The 20,036-nt window shown below is 43.4% G+C and overlaps 1 protein-coding gene across 4 annotated transcripts in view; it reads left to right on the top strand.

The window, feature by feature from the left end:
* Nucleotides 1-20,036, top strand: part of CTPS2 (CTP synthase 2) — a 305,004-nt gene that overhangs the window by 103,470 nt on the left and 181,498 nt on the right. For all 4 annotated transcript variants that reach the window (XR_005777445.1, XM_040423329.1, XM_040423328.1 and 1 more), the window contains exons 10-11: nt 8,381-8,513; nt 9,730-9,818. Coding sequence is in view for 3 of the 4 variants with exons in the window: in XM_040423329.1 (XP_040279263.1) it covers nt 8,381-8,513; nt 9,730-9,818 (222 nt within the window). In the remaining variant the exon portion in view is untranslated. The remainder of the gene's footprint in view (nt 1-8,380; nt 8,514-9,729; nt 9,819-20,036) is intronic.

Genomic DNA, 20,036 nt, shown 5'->3' with positions numbered 1-20,036 from the left:
CCACGATTCAATAGCCATAACTTTTTTAATTTTTCATTCATATAGCCTTATGGGACGTATTTTTTGTGGCATAAGTTGTATTTTTTAAGGGCTCCATATAATTTACCATGTCTGTTATTGGTAAATGGGAAAAAAAAATATTTGTGAGGTTCAATTTTTTTAAAAAGCAAGCAAAATTCTGTCAAGGTTTTTGAAGTTTTTACATATCGATGTTCACTGTGTGCTAAAAATGACATGATGCCCTTATTCTGTGGCTCAATACGAATATAACGATACCAAACTTGTATATATATTTTTTTTTACTACTTAACTTTGAAAAAATACAAATTTTCTTTGTATTGCCATTTTCTGACAGCCATAACTTTTTTTTATATTTCGGTCTAGAACGCTTATTTGGCTTACAGCTATTCCTTCCAACCCACCTACTTGGCTGACCATGCATTTATTAATGGAAGAGGAGAATAAGCCATTGCATAATCTCTCTTGGGAACACAAGGATTGTGCATATTGAGATCTACATGTCCAACTCTTTTTTCCCTATGATGTCTGCCAGTTGGGTAGAGTGGACACCTCCATACACATGAGATAGTCACTCAGTCCCACTGAAACTGTTGGGTTTGCCTAGCTTTCATCTGTTGTGTATGGCCACCTTGTAAGCCACTGGAAACATGGGCTTATGGTGATGACAGTCTCGACACAGCAGTCTGGAACATGCTGGTACTATATAAGCAAGTGTGACATCTTTTTCAGTCACATGCCAGTAGAAGTCACATGACTTGTAATGAAGTGTGACTGCTACGCCAAAGCTGAAGCCAAATGCATCTTCTGTGTGTCTCAGTCTTAAGGTGGATACATCTGTAATAGGGTTTCTTTTTTTCGCCATTACATCTTTTTGTGGGAAACCTGGGTGATGACCTAAATGTCTGCCAGTAGAGGTCATAGGTGGACAGTTATTTGGGTTCCTCAAGAGTAGCAGATGAGCCTAATTATAAATGTAAAAGAACCTATCACTTCATAACTAGGTGTGTGCCATTGAGGCATATGGGAAAGCAATGGTTTTCCTGTTGTCACAGAGAGAGGAGAAAACACAGGTATTTATAATAAATCAATGAAGTTTTTCTGAGGTTGAAGGTAAAGGACAACTCAAGGACTTATTCTATTCTATTAATCCACTTTTTTATGAAAATGGACTGAGAGTTATCACAGACCTGATACTATTACTTAGCTAAGAAAAACAAACGAACCAGCACCTCCATAATAAGTAAATATGAGAACGCAGGTGCACGCTACCTTGGCTGAAGCACAATTGGATTAGTAGAACTACAGGTAACAGCACTCTGCTAGTCAATTGCACAAAGATATAAGCAAACACTGAAAAAATAACAGCTTGGTGGCCATACTTTACTGCAAATGCAGCTAGAAGCTCTTTGCGCATATAATTGATCAAAAATATTTCGGGCCCATCTACCAGACGACAAGGTGGCTTCTAATCAGATGGGGCCTACTCTAAAATGCCTCTCCTGGGCTTACAGCCTACAATCTGGGCAAAGTAGTACCCAGCTATATCCTACACATGCCTCTCCCAAGCTATGAGCCTGCAGATGAGGCGCTGGCTTATTTAATATCCGAGTCCTGTCTTAAGTAGGGCTGCACGATATATCGAAAAAATAATCGAATCGCGATAATCGCCAAATGCGATATGGCGATTTGGCCGACCCGAAAATGATGCGATTATATATGAAGGGGCCCGCGCACATAACTGGCTTTGTGTGTAAAGTATTTTACTACTGTCTGAAACAAGCTCTCTCCTATTGATAAAATGGCCAGCCTCTGTACTCACTTTCACTATGAATGCACTGCAGCGAGCTGGCCGGCCAGCGCGTGACTGACGTCACTTAGTCACGCTCCTGCTTCCTGAAATAAGTGGGAGGAGCGTGCTAAGTGACGTCAGTCACGCGCCGGCCGGCCCGCTCGCTGCTGCTCGCTGCAGTGCATTCATAGTGAAAGTGAGTACAGAGGCTGGCCATTTTATCAATAGGAGAGAGCTTGTTTCAGACAGTAGTAAAATACTTTACACACAAAGCCAGTTATGTGCGCAGTTTAGGACACATGAGGGGACACATAGGGCCATGAGGGGGACCAGCGTAAGATGCTATATGTGTGTCTTATGCTAGCCCCCCTCATGGCCCTATGTGTCATAGCACACATCCCCTATAACAGTGCCATCCACAGATCCACCCCATAGCAGCGTCATCCACAGGTCCCCCATAAGTGTCCTCCACAGATCCCCCATAACAGTGTCCTCCACAGATCCCCCATAACAGTGTCCTCCACAGATCCCCCATAACAGTGTCCTCCACAGATCCCCCATAACAGTGTCCTCCACAGATCCCGCATAACAGCGTCATCCACAGATCCCCCGCATAACAGCATCATCCACAGATCCCCCGCATAACAGCGTCATCCACAGATTCCCCACATAACAGCGTCATCCACAGATCCCCCACATAACAGCGTCATCCACAGATCCCCCACATAACAGCGTCATCCACAGATCCCCCACATAACAGCGTCATCCACAGATCCCCCACATAACAGCGTCATCCACAGATCCCCCACATAACAGCGTCATCCACAGATCCCCCACATAACAGCGTCATCCACAGATCCCCCACATAACAGCGTCATCCACAGATCCCCCACATAACAGCGTCATTCACAGATCCCCCACATAAAAGCGTCATTCACAGATCCCCCACATAACAGCGCCATCCACAGATCCCCCACATAACAGCGTCATCCACAGATCCCCCACATAACAGCGTCATCCACAGATCCCCCACAACAGCGCCATCCACAGATCCCCCATAAGAGTGCATCATCCACAGATCCCCCACATAACAGTGTCATCCACAGATCCCCCACAACAGTGCATCATCCACAGATCCCCCATAACAGTGCATCATCCACAGATCTCCCATAACAGTGCCATCCACAGATCCCCCATAACAATGTCATACCCAGCCGTGTCAGCGGCTCATATGGGAAAATCCAAGCAAATAGACCTCTAGCACAATTCCCTTAAAAATTTGCATCGCATATCGTTATCGCAATTTTTAGGGCCCTAATCGCAATCGCACAAAATTCCCATATCGTGCAGCCCTAGTCTTAAGGCTTATTTAAAGGGTCGAACATTGACTTATAGGAGAGCTGCCTTACATCTGGTGGCATCAGAGGAGAGCTTGTTAAGAACTCACTTGCATCCCTTTCTTCCCAGTGGAGCATGTATGGCCTATAAGTCTCCTCATGCTGATTAAGGTGCTCTCTCCCCAAGGAGAGATAGTACCCCCCCAAATCTATTACTTAGTACTGTAATCTTGTCTTGACTTTCAAGTGTATACTAATCACATCACTAAAGCGTCAAATGAAGATTTGGTGGTGTTAAAGGGGTTGTCTTGTTCCAGTGCTAAGGCTCCCATCCCCTGGTCCTTCTGGTCCCTGGAGGTTAAATTCACCACCATGTATCCTTATAAGTCAGATTACCACGTAAACTGAGTGGTCACGTGCTGCTAAGGTAAATATGACTGCCAATGAATAGCTGCAGTGGTGCACATGACCACAGACAAGACGTCACAGTCTACCGGGAAACAGAAAGAGCAGGGATGGAGTCTCACCACTGGAAAAGAGCAGCAGTGAATAGGTAAGTACCCTTTTTCTTTAGTTAATACATTTTCCTAGCCATACATCTGATACGTTAATGGGCACCCTAATACAGCTGTCCCCAAAAGTTCCAGCAAAACAACCACTGAGGTCAGTTTCTTAATTCACAAATAACTAATTAAACCTTGTTTATGTGTCCTGTTTGTGCAATTATATTAAAAAAGAGTAGGATAACATTAAAAGTGGATGTGCACAGGTTCTAGAAGTTGGGCGCCCGAGAAACCTCAGTCAACCACTAATAAAAACCCACAATCTAGTTCTGCTGTCAAAGTCTGATATGGGGGTCTAATTTGGGGGTCTGATGAAGATTAGTGGTCTGTTTTGAAATCCGATAAAAAATTAGTTTTTTCTTATTTTTCTCCTCTAAAATCTAGTTGCGTCCTATCATCAGGTGCGCCTTATACAGCAAAAATACAGAAATTATTAAAACTCGAATACCCCTTTCACAATAGAAAAAAAGTTTATACTTTGTCCCCGATGGAATACCGTTATCACTTATCCTCAGCTGACACTTTAAAAACATTTTTAGATCTATAAATCTGGAGAATTGTATTTCTAGGCTTGGCTGAACTGCAATTTCAATTCTTTTCTTACGTCCACAGTTAGGTAATTCTATGCTCTCTGCTACTTTTATGCTGTCATATTCCAGAAGCATAATCAATGGGAATTAGCAATTCTCCTTTTGTGCAGAAGCTTTTATTTTATTTAGAAGGACAAAATAGAAGGGGCAGCACTTTCCTGTCTCCTCATGCAATCTCTTATATGTTCACAATAGTCCGAGTGATTGACTCATTTCTTCTAAGAGCTTAGAAGATTGATGGATATAAACGTGTCAAGCCTGACCATGAACCAAACAGAATATGTACTTAAGATGTTCTTCCATCTGTCTCTGCATCTAGTGCATGCAAATCAGATGGTCATCAGTATCAGTGATGTATTTAAATAGATTCGGCAGAGTGGGTGATTAGATCTCATGTAATTATACTCTGCAAGACTGATGCCTGCATTATGAATGTCCCTGGTTAATCAGCTGATCCGGCAAATTTCGTATACCTTCCCAGATGTCTATATGATATTTTGTAACCGTGTCTGGCAGTTGACAGTGGCAAATTAGGTAATTTCTAGCAGATATCTTAGGGGTCATTTATTAAGACCGGCATTTTAGATGCTGGTCTTAATAAGGCCCTGTGCTGGCGGTGGATCTGCGGAAGATATGTAGACCCGCCGTCTCCCTTGCTGGCGTAGATTTAGACCATTTTCTATACCTAAAAGAGGCGTTGAAAATGATGAATGAGCTGGGCCTACCGACCCATCCCCTTTCCCCGCTGACTCCATGCCCACTTTTGTAGACCTAGCATGAGCCGGGAAAAGTTATAGATTGCGGCACAAAGGTGTGCCGCAATCTGCGCCTGAAATACACCTAATGTAGGCGTATTTTTCATCATAAACAACTCCCTTTATCTTTTAAAGCAGTTCTATGTGAATGCTTGAAGTACCTTAAAGCAATTGTCCATGAAACAGCTGCGTTCACACCACACCTGTCCATAGGTTTTGTCTCGTATTGAAGTGAATAGGGCTGATATGCTGTTTATGGAAGAATGTGGACATGATTTTCTAATCCTGGGCAACACCTTGTTTTCTTATTAAAGGATATTTTCCAGGGTCTTCGGTGTAACAGTGCAGGTCACATTCAGTAGAGGCATGATGTTAATTTAATAAAAAACATATATAACAGGGTTTCACGAAAATTAAATATTGATTACTTATCCTCAAGATCGGTCAATATAAGATTGGTGGGTGTCCAACTTGTTACCCCCACCTATCATTTGTTTGAAGGGGCCATGGCCTCTCCATAGTATACCAAGCACAGTGTACATTGTATAGCAGCTGTGTATCTTATTGCAGCCCAGTCCCATGACTGATGTCTGTGACGTCACAGGCCAAGGAAGAGACACACGGCCTCTTCAAACAGCTGATCAGTGGAGTTGGGCTCCCACTGATGAGATATTAAAATATTAAAAGGAGATCTGTCGCCAGCGTGAACTGCCTAATAAACTGGTTGCATAGACACATAGCTTTGGTTCACCTGATTCAAATGCTGTTTTTCTTTTGTTAATATGAGTCTCTGTTGCCGAGTTATGATACTTTTTCTTAATATGCAAAATAGACCCTTGGTGCAATGAGGGTGTCAGCATTGCTCTTGTCGCATCCAAGCTCCACTGCTTTCTGTAGCCAGCCCATGCCTCCCTGCCTTGCCATTGCCTTGCCCTGTCAATCATAGCAGCCTGGGAGGGGTTAAATACAGAACTGAGTGGAGCTTGAGTTCAACAAGAACAATGGTGATGCCCTCATTGCACCAAATGCCTAATGAGCTTCAAATCAACAAACGTAAAACAGTGTCTTAAAGGGGTTGTCCGGGTTCAGAGCCTCTATTTTCACCCAGGCAGTGCCCCTGACTTGAGCATCGGAGCAGTTCAAGATCCGATGCTCTCCTTTGCGCTGCGCTAAATCGCGCAGGGCAAAGGCTCTTTTGTTTACAATAACACACTGCCCGGCGGAGGCTTCCGCCAGGCAGTGTGTTTGGTGACGTCACCGGCTCTGATGGGCGGGCTTTAGCGCTGCCCTAGCCGTTTTACTGGCTAGAGCAGCGCTAAAGCCCGCCCATCAGAGCCGGTGACGTCACCGGGCTCCCTGAGCAGCCGGAAGAGGAGGCTTCAGCGCTCCTTCAAAGGGACCCGGTACGTCACCGAGTCTAAGAAAAGTTCACTTCCGGCAAAGAATTTCCTATAAGAAAACGGGGCCTCAGAAACATGTAAAAAGGTAGGACATGGATGTATGTTATATGTTTGTCTGTCTTGTACTAATCCCGGACAACCCTTTTAATCAGGTGAACCACAGCTATGTGCTTATGCAGACAGCTTAATAGGGAGGTCACTGGTGACAGATTCACTTTAAATCTTGGGCCACCAGTTTAAGGTCAGTGGCCAAAAGGTGTCTACAATGTGGACAACGTTCATTTTAATCATTGATTAGCTCTGATACCTGGGATATCCAGGCTCCAGATCTACAAAGGAAAGTAACCATACATTAGGGGAAGTGCAATATTTTATTTCGGTCATTCAAATTAATGGTTGACCATGTAGTACAAGGATATGGATATGGACTTCAATAAACGTCTTGGTCTTGATTGGATAAGTCTAAGGCTTCTTTCACACTTGCGTTGTTGTTTTCCGGTATTGAGATCCGGCAGAGGGTCTCAATGCTGGAAAAAAACGTTTCCATTTAGACCTTATGCATTCTGAATGGAAAGCGATCCGTTGGATGCATCAGGATGTCTTCCATTCTGGCAGCATTCCGCTTTGTGACCGGACACTAAACCGCTGCAAGCTGAAGTTTTGTGTCCGATCATAAAAACTGAAAAAAGCGGATGCGACGCTGAAAACAATGTAAGTCAATGGTGATGGATCAGTTTTTTATGGAGCCTAAAAAAAACGGATCCGTCACCTATTGACTTTTAATGTATTTACTGATGGATCTGTTTATTTCCATTTTTATTTCACACAACAGCATCGTAACGGAACGGATGCATCTTGATGTGCAAAATCAAAACGGATCCGTTTAATTCCGGTATAGAGAAAGTAGCCTTAAACCGTCACCACCGTGCCTGTGACAGTATAGTAACTATCCTACATTGCATTGCAATATTTCCTGTAGAAGAGTCTTAAATATAACAGTGAGAACAGAGGCCCGGATTTAGTAATGCATCTGCACCAAAAATCTGGCGCATCTAGGGTTTCTACATGTTATACTGTTATGTTTAAAAAGTAGTGGGGATAGAGGGCTGCGTAGTCAGGTATTATAAAGGAGATACCCTCCCCCTACACTACTACAGTCATTCTCAAGTTACGTTTTGTATATACAGAGGTAACATTTAGTGAAATGAACACCAGCTCGTTGTGCTGCATGTGCTGTGTACACAGGACTGGAGTGAGCGCCTTAGCTGACAGTCTTCAGGTTCAATTACCTTATCCAATATTATGACAGTAAACAACATGATGCAGTATAAAGGGTATAATAACCTCGCTAAACATGCAGTACATTTCGACATTTCAACTCCTACGGCTTGTTCCTAAATTGATCTCCTGAGGAGATAGTTACTGTCTAATGTATAGGTGGGATGGAAGGGGGGAGTTTATATGACTGTATAATCTTATTCAGTTTCTCATGAATGCATTTTACAGGACTAATCTGAGATTTCCTATTCTATAAACAAATAAATGAAAGTATAAAATCTGTAATACCCCTTTAATTTCCTGAGTGATGGCACTACAGGGTAAGGCTACAGGGTGTTCCTGCCGGCAGTACTGGCAGACAGTGCCGGGAATCGTCCAGACAAAAAAACGTTCAGTGTGCAGTGTTTTTTGTCTGGCCAATTCTCAGGATATTTGCCAGTAGTTATAGGCAATGCCAGATCCGGTGTTCTCTACCAGACCAGCCTGCCGGAGTGCTCTGCCACAGAGGTGAAACTAGCCTAATTCAACACTCGCTGTCAGATTCTCCCACAGTCTACAGCTTTTTCCTTCGGAAGTCCCAGCATTGGGAGCTGAAAAAAAAAAAACACCTTTCGTTGTCAACCAGTAATTGTGACCATTTTTACCAGGTATGAACGACTGCTGCAGACCTGCTCCATAGCACTGGTTGGAAAATACACCAAACTGAGTGACTGTTATACCTCTGTCTTCAAGGCGCTAGAGCACTCTGCCCTGGCCATCAACCATAAGCTGAATTTAATGGTAAGCCATTATTTATCCTAGTTGGGGATATTTTAATCTGTGTTATCATCATGGCTAAGGCTACTTTCACACTAGCGTTCGGGGCTCCGCTTGTGAGTTCCGTTTGAAGGGGCTCACAAGCGGCCCCGAACGGATCCGTCCAGCCCTAATGCATTCTGAATAGATGCGGATCCGCTCAGAATGCATCAGTCTGGCTCCGTTTGTCCTCCGCTCCGCTCAGCAGGCGGACACCTGAACGCTGCTTGCAGCGTTCGGGTGTCCGCCTGGCCGTGCGGAGGCAAACGGATCCGTCCAGACTTACAATGTAAGTCAATGGGGACGGATCCGTTTGAAGTTGACACAGTATGGCTCAATTTTCAAACGGATCCGTCTCCTATTGACTTTCAATGTAAAGTCAAAACGGATCCGTTTGCATTATCATGAACAAAAAAAAAAAAAAAAAAAAATTTTTTTTTTTTTTTTTTGTTCATGGTAATGCAAACGGATCCGTTCTGAACGGATCCAAACGTTTGCATTATAGGTGCGGATCCGTCTGTGCAGACACCAGACGGATCTGACCTAAACGCAGGTGTGAAAGTAGCCTAAGGCGATGGTCTCCAACATGTGGCCCTCCAGCTGCTGGGAGTTCTAGTTGTGCAAGTGTTGAAGAGCCACAGTTTGGAGGCCATTGTTCTAAGCAACATAGTAGATGTTCTAGTGATCAGGGCCTGGATGAAGCCTGGGAGGCAGCTGTCAAGAGAACAGCTGGCTCTGCTTCCTGGGGCAGCATATTTATTTTGAGATGGGTATAAATTCTGGTTTATTAAAGGGGGTCATCTGGGGATGAAAATTTAAAATAGCTGCCAGTAACCTGTCCTAGAATGTGAGCAGGACTAGTGTCCTTCATTTGCAGAGCTGGCTAGGGGGTGAGAGGGCCAGGGCCTCACTACACATTACTCTCTGGCGCTTGCATATACTACATATTGGTGATCTTTTCTAACAGGCTGCTCAGCCATGATGGCATAAATTGGCATATCATAGGCAGGATCACATCATTATCATCTATTGCAGGGCAGTGTAGGCAACCAGTCCTGCCCTTCTAAAACAGGTTGCTAGTGGTTAAAACTCCTTTAAGTTGTAGACTTTAAAAAATAACCATAGTCTAAGAAGTTTAGAAGAACAAATTAACAGTTCATACAGAATGTATCTCACGTGATTAATACATTTCTTTTCTTAGTATATAGACTCTGCTGAACTAGAACCTTCAAACAAAACAGAAGACCCTGTGAAATATCATAAGGCCTGGGAAAAGCTGTGCAAAGCTCAGTAAGTAATGTATTACATGGACAGTATATAGTAATGCAATAATATGACTTATGTGTCCTGATGACTTTAAAAAAATGCCAAATTAAAGGGGTTTACTTATTGATGACATATCTTAAAGGGGGCTGTTCGACTTCATATAGATTTTTAAATCCTCCCAACCTGTCGAGTGAAGAATACTTTTCTGCACCCCGATGCTCGGTTCCGTCCGTGCCAGAAATTTACATGAGGGGACTGAAGCACAGTGAAAGACGGCAGTGGACTCACAAAGCCAGAACCAAACATCGGTGAAGTGCCCTTTCGGTGGGAGGTATAAACTATATGAAACTGAACAACCCCTTTGACCATAGGTCATCGGTATCAGATCAGCAAGGGTCTCCTGTAACAGATGACAATGTTACAAACCGAAATATTTGTTGTAATAATTAAGTGTTCTTGCATGGCAAGACCACTTATTGTTATCTCACATATATATTCTTATTATTATAACCAAATTTACCACCCTAACTCCTCCCACAGTTTTTACACTACATAGACAGTAATATACCAAAACGTGCGGTTTATTCCCGATTGGTGTGCTATTACTTTGTGGAACGTTTCGCCAAATGGTTTGCAAAATATCTGGTCCCATAGGAATGAATAGCGGAATGTTCTAAACTAGAGTGGGAGCTGACAAAAGCTAGAGTGTGAGCTGAAAAATCAGGACATGATTTCTAAACTGCCACCACTCTCTCATTTTCAAGCCCACCTACACAAATCTTATATCTAAACGTTCAGCTATCCCTGCTGCCACTAAAAATGTCCACGGCTAAGCCATAGTCCTGATAGTTTTAACAATATGACCATTTGTTTGCAACTCATGCTTCCCATTGACATTCATTGAAACTCCACTCTAGCCAATATCTAAACTGCGACTGTGCCTTCATTTTTAATATTTCAGAGACATACTATGCATCAAAATGTAGGTCTGGGTCTTGTGATTCTCACAGTATAAAGCTCTTCGCTGTAGGATTTATATCTACAACTGTTTGAAGATGGCAACCGCCAGTGAAGTGAGCAAGTGGGAGCAGTTTGTTTTTAACCGCTCTTCTCTGCCTTTGCTGTAGAGTGAGTTGCCATAGGAACCCACGTGGGTGAGCAGCCAGCAGAGTGACAAAAGCTAGAGTGTGAGCTGAAAAATCAGGACATGATTTCTAAACTGCCACCACTCCCTCATTTTCAAGCCCACCTACACAAATCGGCTGCTAATGCTTTTATAAATGTATGTTTTAATGTAACTGTAAAGCAGTTTGGGCAAAAACATTGCAATTAAATGTGCTATATAAATAAATAAAAGTTGAAATGCATTTCTCACTCTATCAAGCTTGCCATGTGCACTTTTACAATTTGATCAATTAATTGGCTAGTGTAATGTTTACTATCTTTACTCACTCCAAACACTCCACACAGTTACTCTGCCCACTCCATAAAGTTACTCTGCATTCGGTAATTTTTTACAGAAATGATGCCACTACTGCCCATGAGCTGTGTCTGTTATTGCAGCTCATCCCCATTCAGATGCATTCAGCTGGCCATAGATATGAGATAACTGTTTTGTTCATATGTCTATTATCCGACTTGTTAAGCAGGGGCGCTCTAATAATTGAGTGGTGAGCATGCAATTAAAGGCCAAATTACCCGGAGAGTCTCTATAGGTTATTTTAGGACCACTGCACCCTAGGCAGAATACAGGCTCTAATCTTTGACTTGTATTTTGCTAACAACTCCAAGGGCAGTAGTGGTTGATATGATCTCCCCACCACTGCCCTGTTCAAGAATCTAGTACACCTGACCTGGCACTGAAAAGTAAAAATAATTTTAGATAATAATTAAATAACACCGCCTTACTGTAATTGAATACTATCACCATAACATGACTGGAGAACACCACCATGCTTTGGATAATACCAGCATACCATGACTGGATGGCACTTCAATACTGTGACTAAAAAATACAGCCATAATATGACAATATATACAACCATATACTGTGACTGGATAATAATTCTGTACAGTAAATGGATAACACCCCAATACTGTGACTATACTGGTGCTGGATGAAAGTACTACATGAATACCAAAATTACCACCATACTGTAAGCGACTATTATCACCATATCGAAAGTGAATATTACCACCATACAGTAAGTAAATATTACCACCATATAGTAAGTGAATATTACCACCATACAGTATGTGAATATTTCCACCATACTGTAAGTGAATAGTACCACCATATCGAAAGTGAATATTCCCACCATATCGTAAGTGAATATTACCACCATATAGTAAGTGAATATTACCAACATACTGTATGTTAATATTACCACCATATAGTAAGTAAATATTACCACCATACAGTAAGTAATTACCACCATATAGTAAATGAATATTACCACCATACTGTATGTAAATATTACTGCCATACTGTATATAAATATTACCACCATATAGTAAGTAACTGTTACCACCATACTGTAAGTAAATAGTACCACCAAATCGTAAGTGAATACTGCCATATTGCAAGTGAATATTACTACCATATTGTATGGGAATATTACCACCATATAGTGACTGAATATTACCACCATATGAAGACTGATTACAATAACAACAAAAAATTAAATAATGTAACTCAAAAAAAGACAAAGCAGGAAAAAATAACAGAGGGTGCAATAATATTTAGCAATACACACCCAAGAAAAAAGGGTAGTGCCTCAGCATAAAAACAAGGGAAAAGGAGAAGAAAGTAAAGGAAAGGGAGAAGGGAACCATGCAGAGGTGCAAAAGATGGGAAAGTTTAGTATTGGATTTACACATACAAGAACCAGAACAATCTGATGGCGTTTGTCCCGATAACAGATGCGATTATGTAAAAAGATTATGTAAATAACTGGATGGATCAGCGCACCTTTGTGGGACTGGACCAGCATAGCTACTAACCCAAAGTCCCCAAAGTCCAGAAAACGTAGCACACACCACAAAGTATTCACCGGGTTTAAATGCCAGAAGTTGCTTTTATTTACAACATAAACAGTCACTCAGCACATTTTGGCGGTTTAGAAGGTCCCTCCTTCTTAAAGAGCACATATCGCAAACCTCTATTAGTCTATTACCACCTCATTTTATTCTCCTGAGTTTCCGCTTTGTGTGGCACAATGTGCATACGTTCCATTCATCAGGACTGGAATGGCTGATCTCAAGTGGTAAAGACTGAAACAGCAGAGATACATCTAATATATTCAGGAAAAGTCTGATAATCCAGCATCCTCTGGAGCAGACACATGACACATAATGAGAGGTTCTCTCTCACTGTCCTGTCTCTCAGGAAGTCCAGGACTAGAACATCGGCAATATATTTGATAGAGACATTTAAAATACGAGAATGAAATATAATGGGATCGCAAGTTCAGAATAAAGGGGCCAAAAACTAAAGACGATACAGAGAACAGTCACAGGCAGCAGAAGAACATCAGTGTTACTGTTACTTGCACTAAGTGCATTGGTGACGTGCCGGCCTGGACTACAGCTAAAACAGGGAATGACGAAGTTGACATGGTGGGTGGTTAGTGGTCGCGGAGGCTTCCTTGAGTCCTAGGTGCATCAGACATACGGTGCCTGGTATCTTCATTACTTTTAAATTGTGAAGGTTTTGATTTTGTTAGCTTACTGCATTTGTACAAAATGTATTATAGGGAGTCTGTCAGCAGTTTTGAGCCCTCAAAACTGCTGACAGCATTCTACAAGTGACAGGGAGAGAGTCGCAGACATACCTAGAGAGATGGCCCTAAATGTTGCATGACCGATATCTATGTTTTTATATCCTCACTCGGCTGCGACCGCAGGTGCTCAGGAGGTCGTGCCTTCATGCTCAATGCCCTGGGCCCTCTACACTGAATGCTTTCTGGAACCTTACTATCTCTTCTCTGAGTGACAACGCTCATGGTTTCCTGATTGAACACTAGGGCTGTCACTCAGGGTGGAGGGGCCTGGGATTGCTCAGTCGGGATGCCCAGAGCAGTGAACATGAAGAGATCGCCTCCTGGGCACTCGCATCCTGCAACCTGTGTGACCATCTCTCTAGGCATGTCTGCACCACTCTACCCATCACCTACAGGTGAAACTCGAAAAATTAGAATATCGTGCAAAAGTTCATTGATTTCAGTAATGCAACTTAAAATTAGAATTTAGTGAAAAGGTTCAATATTCTAGGCTCAAAGTGTCACACTCTAGTCAGCTAATTAGTCCATACCCCCTGAGCAAAGGGTACCTCAAAACTGTGACTTTGGGGTTTCATAATCTGTAAGCCATAATCATCCAAATTATAACAAATAAAGGCTTGAAATATCTCGCTTTGCATGTAATGAGTCTGTCTCATATGTTAGCTTCACCTTTTAAGTTGTATTACTGAAATAAATGAACTTTGCACGATATTGTAATTTTTCGAGTTTCACCTGTATAATAGGCCGCCAGCAGCTTTGAGAGGTCATAAACTGCTGACAGACGCCTTTGAACCAATTAGAAATTTTTACTTCATTGTCATATTCTTATTATTAAACAGTGGAAAAAATGTTGAAATGTTAGACGGGAATGGTTTCCACCCATCTTTTATACCTCAGGTAGTGCCCTGAAGGAACTAATAGGCTTACCTTTGAATACAAAGGAGACAGATGTACATTCAGTGTACCTTGGCAGAGTATTTTCTGCGTTCACTAGGAGGTCTGCCTGCATATCTTTATGTTCAGGATGTGGCAGAGCTGCCAGCCCCGCAGGGAGAACATTCATTTTATTTATTCCTCACACTCATTTCAGCCTCCTATGAGTTGTTCCATGCAGTATTGCCATTTGGTGTAAAAAGCTGTTACAAAAATGTCTGTTATTAGAGGCTTTCCATAGGCGTTTTCAGGCTAAATGTCTATGCTGATTTACTTCATAGCATATCTTTCTAGGAGTCGGAGCTCCATTTTCTGTTGCAGATCTCCAAATAACCTACTTCTCTAAACACATTCATAGAGTTAGGGCAAATGCACACGACTGTCTTTTTTGTCCAGTGCATTTTTTGCAGATCGGACAAGGACCCAGTCACTTCAATGAGGTGGCAAAAGATGCAGACAGCAAACCGCGTGCTGTCTGCATCCGTATGTCTGTTCTGCGGCACCCACCAAAAAATAGAACATGCCCTATATGTGTCCATTTCATGGACAAGGATAGGACAGTTCTATAAATGGTAGAGTGTTCCGTTCCGCAAAATGCAGCACACACACGGCCGGTATCTGTGTCTAATAGTTGGGGAGGAGGAGCATTTCATGACCATGCTTTGCAAGACAAGGTGGCTGGTGGCAAAGACCAATAGGATGGGAAGCCAAACAGAGCTTTCCACCCTCAATTGAAGTCTGAGTATGGAAACATTGAGCAGGCTGACTGTTATCTGACATTTATGACATGACCTGTGCATATTTTGCACATGTTGGTCCGAATTTCACTTGAATTAATAATACATTTTGTCTTCCTGCCCTTCACTAGAGAGAAGCCTAGGAGCTTACTGCAAGCAGATTTATAGACTCAAAATGTAAACTTCAGAATTTTTTCGGGTGGCATAACAGGTAGAAAACATTTTTGTATTTTTTGAGACCTTTTACTGAGGAGGAGGGTCTCTGGAGGACAGAGAGAAGAGCAGAATCCAAAGGTTTAAGGCCGAGTTCACACGAATGTGTGTGACCCGTGCCTGTGCTGCGACCCGCAAATAGCGGGCCGCAATGCACGATTGCCGGCCGTAGGTCAGCCGCTTCGGATCGTGGACCCATTCACTTTAATGGGTCCGCGATCCGCCCGTTCCGCTAAAAGATAGGACATGTTCTATCTTTTTGCGGAACGGAAGTACGGGACGTAACCCCACGGAAGCACTCCGTAGTGCTTCCGAGGGGTCCCGTCCCGTGCGGCCGTTCCACGATTCTGGATTTGCGGACCCATTGAAGTGAATGGGTCCGCATCCGTGATGCGGAATACACACGGAACTGTGGCCGTGTATTGCGGCCCACGATTTGCGGGCCGCAATACGGCCACGGATCACACACGTTCGTGTGAACTTAGCCTAAAGAAGTTGTCCGGGTTCAGGGCGGAGATGAAGTACCTACCTCTAAAATTGCCCAGAAAAGCACTATAAACCGCCCATTTGTGCCAGTGATGTCACCGGGCTCCCTGCTAGGCGGAAGTCTCTGTATAGCATACTGATGTGAAGCCTGGTACGTCACTGGCTCACAACAAACAGACCTTGCCCTGCGCAAGGCAAGGGGAGCATGGCAGCAAGGAAATGCTTTGATGCTCCACTCGTACATGGTAAAGGAGTGAAGGGGAGCTTATATTCGGGTTTAGTCCTAAACCGTCAAGATTTAAAGTGGTTGTCCGGGTTCAGGGTGTGGAGACTTCCGCCTAGCAGGGAGTCCAGGATGTCACGGCAGAAAGGGATGGTATATAGCGGTGTTCTCGGCGGTTTTAGAGGCGGGTATCACTAGTACTCACCACAAAAACTGCCCAGAACAGCGCTATGTGCCACCGATTTGTACCAGTGATGTCACCGGGCTCCCTGCTAGGCGGAAGTCCCTGTCTAGCATACTGATGTAAAGCCTAGTACGTCAACGGCTCACAACAAACAGACCTTGCCTTGCCTTGGACATACAGTTGCAAGAAAAAGTATGTGAACCCTTTGGAATGATATGGATTTCTGCACAAATTGGTCATAAAATGTGATCTGATCTTCATCTAAGTCACAACAATAGACAATCACAGTCTGCTTAAACTAATAACACACAAAGAATTAAATGTTACCATGTTTTTATTGAACACACCATGTAAACATTCACAGTGCAGGTGGAAAAAGTATGTGAACCCCTAGACTAATGACATCTCCAAGAGCTAATTGGAGTGAGGTGTCAGCCAACTGGAGTCCAATCAATGAGATGAGATTGGAGGTGTTGGTTACAGCTGCCCTGCCCTATAACAAACACACACCAGTTCTGGGTTTGCTTTTCACAAGAAGCATTGCCTGATGTGAATGATGCCTCGCACAAAAGAGCTCTCAGAAGACCTACGATTAAGAATTGTTGACTTGCATAAAGCTGGAAAGGGTTGTAAAAGTATCTCTAAAAGCCTTGCTGTTCATCAGTCCACGGTAAGACAAATTGTCTATAAATGGAGAAAGTTCATCACTGCTGCTACTCTCCCTAGGAGTGGCCGTCCTGTAAAAATGACTGCAAGAGCACAGCGCAGACTGCTCAATTAGGTAAAGAAGAATCCTAGAGTGTCAGCTAAAGACTTACAAAAGTCTCTGGCATTTGCTAACATCACTGTTAGCGAATGTACAATACGTAAAACACTAAACAAGAATGGATTTCATGAGAGGATACCACAGAGGAAGCCACTGCTGTCCAAAAAAAACATTGCTGCACGTTTACAGTTTGCACAAGAGCACCTGGATGTTCCACAGCAGTACTGGCAAAATATTCTATGGACAGATGCAACCAAAGTTGAGTTGTTTGGAAGAAACACACAACACTATGTGTGGAGAAAAAGAGGCACAGCACACCAACATCAAAGCCTCATCCCAAATGTGAAGTATGGTGGTGGGGGCATCATGGTTTGGGGCTGCTTTGCTGCATCAGGGCCTGGACGGATTGCTATCATCGAAGAAAAAATGAATTCCCAAGTTTATTAAGACATTTTGCAGGAGAACTTAAGGCCATCTGTCCACCATCTGAAGCTCAACAGAAGATGGGTGTTGCAACAGGACAACAACCCAAAGCATAGAAGTAAATCAACAACAGAATGGCTTAAACAGAAGAAAATACGCCTTCTGGAGTGGCCCAGTCAGAGTCCTGACCTCAACCCGATTGAGATGCTGGGGCATGACCTCAAGAAAGCGATTCACAACAGACATCCCAAGAATATTGCTGAACTGAAACAGTTCTGTAAAGAGGAATGGTCAAGAATTACTCCTGACCGTTGTGCACGTCTGATCTGCAACTACAGGAAACGTTTGGTTGAAGTTATTGCTGCCAAAGGAAGTTCAACCAGTTATTAAATCCAAGGGTTCACATACTTTTTCCACCTGCACTGTGAATGTTTACATGGTGTGTTCAATAAAAACATGGTAACATTTAATTCTTTGTGTGTTATTAGTTTAAGCAGACTGTGACTGTCTATTGTTGTGACTTAGATGAAGATCAGATCACATTTTATGACCAATTTGTGCAGAAATCCATATCATTGCAAAGGGTTCACATACTTTTTCTTGCAACTGTACATTTAGATTTCTGGGAAAGATATTCAGATTCATTTTTCTTCCAAAAAAGAAAAGAATGCTACAGAGACGTTGCCTGGCCTGCAATAGTCCGCACACATACTACCTATACTACGTGTTTTCCATAATGAGAAATTGTACCCCCCAGACAACGCATATATATTGCCCAGAAACCCAGAATAGTTTCAACGAATTGGACCCAAGACATATTAAAACAAATTCGCTCATCTCTAATATATACTGTATATATAAAATGACCCATCACAATAAGTGATTGCCAAAGCTTATCTACTCCCTCCTGACTACTGCACAGGTCACAGAGCCTGTCTACAAAACTGGCTATTGTGTCTATGGCCCATAGTGGCTACTGTAAAACATATTTCTAAATGCTGTTAGAAGCTCGGGAAAGATGGCTGCTCCTATAATCATGTTCAGATAGAATAAAAAAAATCTGGGTCACTTTCTCGTTTTAAATGGTTAAAAAAAATGATAAGGTGACACATTCACTTTAATTTGATGTACCGTGTACGACCTCATGCACACGACCGTTTTTTTTTGCGGTCCGTAAAAACGGGTTCCGTTTTTCCGTGATCCGTGACCGTTTTTTTGTCCGTGGGTCTTCCTTGATTTCTGGAGGATCCACGGACATGAAAAAAAAGTCGTTTTGGTGTCCGCCTGGCCGTGCAGAGCCAAACGGATCCGTCCTGAATTACAATGCAAGTCAATGGGGACGGATCCGTTTGACGTTGACACAATATGGTGCAATTTCAAACGGATCCGTCCCCCATTGACTTTCAATGTAAAGTCAGGAGTTAATATACCATAGGATCAGAGTTTTCTCCAATCCGATGGTATATTTTAACTTGAAGCGTCCCCATCACCATGGGAACGCCTCTATGTTAGAATATACCATCGGATTTGAGTTACATCGTGAAACTCAGATCTGACAGTATATTCTAACACAGAGGCGTTCCCATAGTGATGGGGACGCTTCTAGTTAGAATATACTACAAACTGTGTACATGACTGCCCCCTGCTGCCTGGCAGAACCCGATCTTTTACAGGGGGCTGTGATCAGCACAATTAACCCTTCAGGTGCAGCACCTGAAGGGGTTAATTGTGCGTATCATAGCCCCCTGTAAGAGATCAGGGGCTGCCAGGCAGTAGGGGGCAGACCCCCCTCCCTCCCCAGTTTGAATATCATTGGTGGCCAGTGTGCGGCCCCCCCCGCCCCTCCCCTCTATTGTAATATCATTGGTGGCCAGTGTGCGGCCTCCGTCGGCCCCCCTCCCCCCCTCTATTGTAATTTCATTGGTGGCCAGTGTGCGGCCTCCGTCGGCCCCCCTCCCCCCCTCTATTGTAATTTCATTGGTGGCCAGTGTGCGCCCCCCCCCGGCCCCCCTCTATTGTATTAATATCATTGGTGGCCAGTGTGCGGCCTCCCCTCTCTCCCCCCCCCCCGATCATTGGTGGCAGCGGAGATTCCGATCGGAGTCCCAGTTTAATCGCTCTGTGGCTCCGATCGGTAACCATGGCAACCAGGACGCTACTGCAGGCCTGGTTGCCATGGTTACTTAGCAATATTACAATATTAGAAGCATCATACTTACCTGCTGGCTGCTGCGATGTCTGTGTCCGGCCGGGAGCTCCTCCTACTGGTAAGTGACAGATCATTAAGCAATGCGCCGCACAGACCTGTCACTTACCAGTAGGAGGAGCTCCCGGCCGGACACAGACAGCGCAGCAGCCAGCAGGTAAGTATGATGCTTCTAATATTGTAATATTGCTAAGTAACCATGGCAACCAGGCCTGCAGTAGCGTCCTGGTTGCCATGGTTACCGATCGGAGCCCCAGAGCGATTAAACTGGGACTCCGATCGGAGTCTC

The sequence above is a fragment of the Bufo bufo genome, chromosome 3, assembly GCF_905171765.1.
Source record: "Bufo bufo chromosome 3, aBufBuf1.1, whole genome shotgun sequence".
In the NCBI taxonomy this organism is placed as follows: domain Eukaryota; kingdom Metazoa; phylum Chordata; class Amphibia; order Anura; family Bufonidae; genus Bufo; species Bufo bufo.
Note: the sequence above shows the minus strand (reverse complement) of the source record. Positions and strands in the feature narration are given on the sequence as shown.